This window comes from Cyprinodon variegatus, unplaced genomic scaffold (assembly GCF_000732505.1).
Source record: "Cyprinodon variegatus isolate N-32 unplaced genomic scaffold, C_variegatus-1.0 Scaffold839, whole genome shotgun sequence".
NCBI lineage: Eukaryota > Metazoa > Chordata > Actinopteri > Cyprinodontiformes > Cyprinodontidae > Cyprinodon > Cyprinodon variegatus.
This window is the reverse complement of record NW_015151292.1, coordinates 147,413-154,812: the sequence shown is the minus strand read 5'-3', so window position 1 is coordinate 154,812 and position 7,400 is coordinate 147,413. Positions and strand designations below refer to the sequence as shown.

Genomic DNA, 7,400 nt, shown 5'->3' with positions numbered 1-7,400 from the left:
ACACATGAACAGCAGAGAGCTGTCAGGCTGTGAGGAGGCAGCGGAGAGACGCCTCAGTCTTTTCTTGGAATACATTCTCCTCTTCATCTCTGAAGCCCACACACGCATGTAAACACAAATACACAGACGGGTGTGGGTGCCGTTCGTAGAAGAAGCAGGGGATTATTTTATGGATCTGGATGCAGGAGAGACAGACATACTTGGACTGTTAAAGTGTTTGGATTCAGTATCTTAGAGACTTAAACTCTTCAAGGATTCAAACTTTGGTTTTTTTAAGCATCTTAGCAGTTAAGACTTTAGGACTTGGTTGAGGAAGGAGAGTCTCTGGAGCAGAGTGAGTTTTCTGAATCTGTCAGGTTGTCCGTGATGAGGAGGAAGATGTGTTGGCTGCTGACAGCAGTCCTGGTTGCCCACCTTGGAAGCACTCTGACAGGAGCGTGGAGAGCAGCGCAGCCAAGGCTACAGTTTACATACTCTGGTAAGAGGCAACATGTGCTTTGTTTTTTCTTAAACCCAGAAAACATTTTAACTTTTTCTCATTTTTTTATGCTTTTACTGTGGATTCTCTCCTTTATACCAGCACTATGCTTTAGTAGGAGAGAAATTAAACAGCATGGTGCTCTTCTACCTGTTTTTCAGTCTCTTTTGCACCTTTGCACCATTAATGAATGAACTGTTACACCTTGTCCTCTCAGCATGAGGTCTCTTTAGACTTTAAAATGTATTCACATCATTGTTTACAAAGTTAACTTTATAATAATGGCTTTCAGATGAAATATTTACATATTTACTGCCTCCAGGTTTCTTTTGTGTTCAAGAAAGCTGTACTTGCAGTTGACGTGAACAGAAGGGAAGCAAACACCAAGAAAACAATAATTAGACTATTTTATAGATTAAAACAAAAAAGCATTCCAGAAATTTAGTAAAGCTGAATAAATCTGTATCTTATATATCTTACTGCAGGAACCTGGTACAGTAATTTAAGGACAAACAGAAATAGCTTTGGATTTTGGGTTGATTTCATACTATTGCAGGTTTTGTAATGATTATTTTGCTCATCTGAAGGTCTGCTTTGTGAAACTGATCTCATGAAAACATTGTTGGATTAAGCGTCTCTGGGTTTGGGTCAAATAGCCAATTAGCTGTCCCATTAAATGCCTCTGAGTTCCCATTTCTACACTTTCTACATCCATTTCACACGCATAAACAATTCCTTTCATTCTAATATTTGAGAGCTGCACAATCGTTTGAATGATAATTGTTATTAAAGTGGGTGTAATATCATAGTTCCTATGAATACAATGTTTTTCAAAGTTATGTTTTAATAAGTTGTGTTCTTTACTTGCGTGTTGACTATACGTTTGGCCAGTTTGATGAACTCTCTGGACTCTAACAGCAAAACCAAATGTATATCTCTAATAGTTGAGATAGTTTATAGAGAGGTAGGGACATTCTGTACTGCTTACAAAACCCCCCAAAAATTTTTGTTTGTAAATAAATTGTATAAATTAGACCCTAATTGTGGCATTGTGACAGTGCAAATGTTTGACATTTAATTCTCCAATATAGGTATATATGTCTATGTCACAGCTAGGGCTACAACTAATGATTATTTTGCAAATTGATAAATTTGTCGATTATTTTTAGACTTCCAAATGTTCCTCAAAGAAGATTTTTGTACGAAATTAAACCAGCTGAAACTAAAACTTTTCCCCTTGTGGGATTCTGGATACAGCATATTGACAGAAGAAAACATTTTTTTATATCTTAAATGTAAAATGTTTACATATTATTTTACAATATTGATATAATTACTGCTCTGAGTGTGTAGTTCTGTCAACTAAAGACATGTTTTACAGTCCCTATGCTCAATTTAACGATGAATTAAGATTATTTCAATAATCAATTAATAATTAATAAACTGATTAATTGTTTCAGCCCTAGTCACAGCCATGCCATTGGGTATAACAGTATGTTATATGAGCATTCCAGTTTCTTGCTTGTTGGTGTTCATATTCTTCATTGTTTTCTTCATTTTCCACTATGGCCGCTGTTACAACCATAGCATTGACCAAAACAGTTCCACATGGTATTAAGACTTCCAGATACAAATGGAAGGCACCATAAAACCATCTCATTAAGAAATAACTTTGAAGTCAAACATGGATTTAAAACCTTTTTAAGGTGAGCATTTTATTACCAATGAGTCAGCATAGCATTTAAATTTAGATGCTTAGATTATTTGTTAGTTGTTAGTCAAGTTCATGGTAATTTTCCTCAGTCTTGACCACACCCTGCTTAAACCTCCTCCCCTATCCCACACTTATCCTCCTGCTGCCCATTTTGCTGACATTTCTCAAACTGTGTCCTGGGGGTAGGGTTTATGCTTTTACAACAGAGTTGGTTGAATGAGAAGAAAGTGATATTTTCAAGTCAATTCACAGCAATATTATTGAAATCAATATATATCCCTACTATAAACAAATATAATTGGTTTGTGATTTGTACTTTAGGATACATTCACACTCCTTTTCAGGTCTGTGGGTCGATAAAGGTGAGAAAATAGGCACTCATGGAGATTTCTAGACATGCCCAAACAAAATTGGGCAGTGGGGGAATAGCTTTTTTTTTGTGGACATACCATTGCAGTCTGAGCAAAGCAAGAAGAAATTCAGCACCAAGAAGAAAGTCCACCTCATTTTAACACTAGAATAAATTATTTTGATGTTCACTACTTCACTGCTCTAAGTCGCCTTGTGAGACATTTTCAAACCTTTGAATTGTCTTTGGATTGGCATTGGACTACTGATACAACCTGCAAGTTGCCTTTTTTTTGGTATACTTTTGTTATTTGATTCATTAGTCACACTTTTGTTTATGGATGCAAATACCTATTTTTCTAAGGGGTATGCAGAGATATTGCAGCCCCCCCCCCAAAAAAAAATAGATTAGATCCTATGTTAATAGCTATAAATCTTATTAATTCATTGATTAGTAAATACAAGGTTTCATTTAGTCTTGCGATAAAAGGGTAAGGGGAACCTCATGTGTTTTGTTTTTATTTCCGCCAGATTTAAACTGTCTTCCTGCTGCATTCTTACAAGTGTTGGTTGAAAAGAAACTTGCAGAAACCGAGAATGAGAACCGTGTTTGTTTTAGTGCCATCAATACAGCAAAGTTTTCCTAAACAGAAACTAAAGCTGCAAGGTTCCAGATGGGATATCATTTTATTTCCTTTGGATTTATTTCCTTCTTGTCTATTGGCAACATCTCTGAAACATTTTTTTGGCATATGAATTTTGCAAACCAAGGACATCCTCTATGACTGACTAATTGTGAGCATCGACCCCTCCTGCAGGATTTGGAAGTGCCTGTGGTCTTCAGATGGCCCAAATCCCAGATCCAGATCCCAACCTAACCAGCAATTTCTTTGCCCTGGGCGGATATGTTAACCAGAGTGAGATCCATGGGGTCGGACGTTGGAAAAATCTTGTTGATGGGTTCAACAGAGCCTTATCATAAATGAGAACAGTTGCCCACAAGTCAATTAAATTTCAACTATTTATTGGCCAAATCTGCTCAGTAGGTCCGTTTTTCCATTTCTTCTCTCGCTTTAAGGTACGACAGGCTGAATAAACAGATATTTTTGAACAACAGACCAAAGCTCATGTCTGTTGGAATTTTAAACACTATAGATTTTATGTAGTTCTTCATCGACCGTATAAAGCTGCATGTGTTAACGTTGTGAGAGCTGCAGTGGGATTGGGTTTGCCTCACTGGATAATAGGAGGATTTCAACATGATGTCTGCGTGATAGAGGGTGGATTTGATGCTCTTGGAATTCTCTTGATGGATTCTTCTTCACCAAACAGGGTGGGGCTTAACACTACGACCCATGCAGGGTGTTTTGTGGTTTGCAGGCAACAATCGAGGATCTGCTTGTAATTAAAACAGGATTTAGGGTTTCCTCTCTTAGTTCTAGTTAGGATGAAGCATCCCAGCCCCTTTGTTACACAAAGGTAAACGCAGTTTCCTCTAATCATGTGGTGTGGGAAAGCAACAGATTACATCTTCCTGCATAAGTTGAAAGTCACTGTCTGTTCTAATTATTTGAACCTAAATACAATCAATTGGAAAGAGAAAGAAATATATGGTAGAAATTTCTTGTTTTTCCTCATGTAGCAACAAAAAGTATTTGCACACTTTAAGATTTTTTCCTTTTTTTTTGCAGTGTAAAGACTCTTAATACATTTTCTTAACAGATAATATCATTTTGTTTTTACTTGGTTTATCTTTTTGTAAAATGGTAAATTCATCTGCTTCAAAGAAAATCATACAAAGCAACCTGTCTCTTTCCTAAACCTAATAACTGGCTCTGTGCCTTTAGGCAGCACTAATGGGGCAAATCTCCTATTCTCTGCACTGGAGCTGTGTGGGTAGGTGTGAAGGCTGTACACCATGTCTGTTGGAGGTAGATATGTTTGTATAATGGTGTTTGTGTTTCTGCACACGTAAAGATATGGTAAGGTGAAGGCTTCTGTATATGTTCACAAACAAAGCTGCTTTACTTTCAGGATGAGCGCTCACTCCTCTTTTTGTTTTGTGTTCCACTGAGGCAAATCCTTCTATCTTTGAACAACACAGATCTGGGTGTATTTCTTTTATCTACAATGGCCAATATATCCAATCTGAAGAGGGAAGGAGCAAAAAAAAAAAAAAAGGAAGTGTGATGGATGAAAAGGACTGTGATGTCCATCATCCTGTGTGTGTATGTGTTTCCACATGTGTTCTTTCTTTCTTTCTCTCCACGGGAGCTCCACACTGTGGTCATTTCCACGCTGTAGCTTTCACTCAGACAGAGGGTGGAGATTTTTTGGAAGGGAATTGCTGTAATTAGAGAAGGATTTGAGCTCCATTCAGACATTTTGACTCTGACGTTATTTGGCAGCTCAAACACGCTCTACGCCGCGATTTTTCTTGTGTCTTGGAATTATAGTAGGAGACTAATTGAAAAGAAAAACAGTGGAGTCGGACATTTAAATGAGTTATTTCACTGCATTGGTGAAACAAATTGTGACCTATAAAGATATATGAAGCAGAACGTAAGCAGAGCCCAGTGATTTTTAAAAGGTGTGGCAGCCTTATAAAAACGATGGCGTAAAATAACATAATCAAGTAATCAAACATCAGGAAATGATGAAAAAAAAAATATACATCCGAATTTCTGTGCAATAAAATATGACATTTTTTTGGTTATATTCTAGCAATAATTTTTATATTAAATAATGTTTAAAAATAGTTTAAATTACCAGTGTTTCTCTTGCTATCTTACCTGATTTCAAGTAACCGTCTTTGCGGTTGGTGCACTTTGGCTCTGTAGGACCTTTTTCAGTTAAATAGCTTTTCAGGACCTGTTTCAGTTGTTTCCCGCCTGATCTAACCAAAAAGGCTGTATGGAGGATTTTACCAACCATTGTTATGTTTATTAAACAGGAAGCAAATTAAGACAATTGACTTTTAGGCAAAGGAATAAACTAACTATTTTCTTTTTGTTACCCCAGAAGGGAATTGAACCCCAATCATGGTTTACAGGCAAAAGCCCAGTGGGGTCATTAACATTAATGATTGAGAGAGAGATTAAACAGAACACTGAGACTGCAGGTGATTGGACAAAAGCACGCCATCTTGGGTGACTCGGCAGGGGGTGTTCAGACGTATAAAGTGTAGGAACAATCATTCACTAATAGAGGTCTAATAAATTTCTATTCACACTTTAGAATCAGCACCTAGGTCACCGCCAGACACTACAGACCCTCAGTCCCACCCAGGATCAATAGCGTAATTAGTGGGCATTTTGTTCTTATGTTTTGGGGGTTTAGGAGTGCTTTAAATTAGAGAATGGAGGACTTTTTCAATTTCAGTGTCCTTTGGAGGAGCTTCTAAGGCTCCTCAATCAAAACCGTGATGAGCAACTGTTAAACCAAAGAATCAGAGGGAAAGTTGAACCATTTTTTAAGAAGCAAACGTCTCATTTTTGCTGTTGTAAAGAAGGAAGCCAGAGCAGGCTGTGTGTCTCTGGATTCTTTTTCATAAAAACACACAAACTACAGGTTTGGGGAAGGTTGGCATGCTAATAATGTGATTTCCATCAGCTTGTTTCAGTTCCTTTTTTTCTTATAATATTGAATAATCTGTTGATACTCACTTCATTTCCCCCATTTCCCACACATGGACACAAATGTACTGAACAGCAATTTTTCTTTTCTCACAGAGTGACATAAACTTTAGATTATGGTGGATCTACACATATTGTTACATTGTTGATGTATTGTCTAAACATTTTTTTGTTCATTTTTAGGAGGGTTTAATCTTGGTTTCCTTCAGTTAGAGACTAACCAGAAGTATATTGATTTGCTAAAGCCAAAAACCAAATTAGAGAACAATTTGTTCAGAAACATAAAAGCAAACAATGAAATACTAGGGACAATCTTGACTTGTAGTATGCTGGGTTAAATGCCCCTCAGTCTGCTTACTGTGAAGATTTAAATAGGAAGGGAAATGCAATAGATTTCATATTGGACTAACAATAACCAAGACAGTACCCTTGTATTTTTTTTTTTTTTTTTTACAAATGAAACTCTAAATATAGGATCTGAAAAACAGATTTTAGATTGCATATTATATTATTATTTGCATTACACAATATTAGAGCATCCAAAATCTAAGCAAAAATAAATTTAAGTCAGTGACAGAGAGAGTAGGTTTCATTATAGGTTCTATTATAATTGGTTGTCTTCAGTCTAAACAGAGAGGTTCATGAAAATGGGAATTAATCAGACTTAAAATGAATGAGCAGCTCTTACTGCAATTCTCCACCTGTCTTTTTAAGGGCTAATAAAAATTTGTAGGCTGACGCACAAACTAACTCCGGTTTAATAAGACTATTAACTGAACCACTGGTTGATGGCAGGTAAAGATATCATCTGCTGAAGAAGAAGGTTTCTAACTCAAAAAAAAAGAAAAAAAAAAGAAAAAATATTTTGCACTTTTAAATACAAGAAAGTTAAAGACTTTTTATTTGCATGCAGTTAAAATACAATTAAGCTGAGTTTATATATATGCGTCCTTTAAGTAAACGCATATAAGTATTTTATGATATCCAACACCACCTTTTAAAGTCCTGACAATAAAACCATCTGCACTGTCAGAAAATAAGACTGTGTCTGCTTTATTAAGTCAGCTTGAATCTATTAAGGCCCACAGAGGCACAGTCATGTTTTATTCATGCTGCGTTCACTTCATGAATTGATTTCTAGAGACGTTTATGTTTATCAGTCATAGGAGATTATTGGGAGTACATATGAGTTGTTTTCAAAATGAATAGAGATTCTACCTGCATT

General features: G+C 36.3%; 1 protein-coding gene across 1 annotated transcript in view; it reads left to right on the top strand.

Annotated features, from left to right (window-relative positions):
• The window catches only part of LOC107099135 (semaphorin-3A-like), a 71,535-nt gene continuing 64,135 nt past the window's right edge, over nucleotides 1-7,400 (top strand). The window contains exon 1 of the mRNA XM_015397138.1: nucleotides 1-478. Coding sequence (XP_015252624.1) covers nucleotides 367-478 — 112 coding nt within the window. The 5' untranslated portion in view covers nucleotides 1-366. The remainder of the gene's footprint in view (nucleotides 479-7,400) is intronic.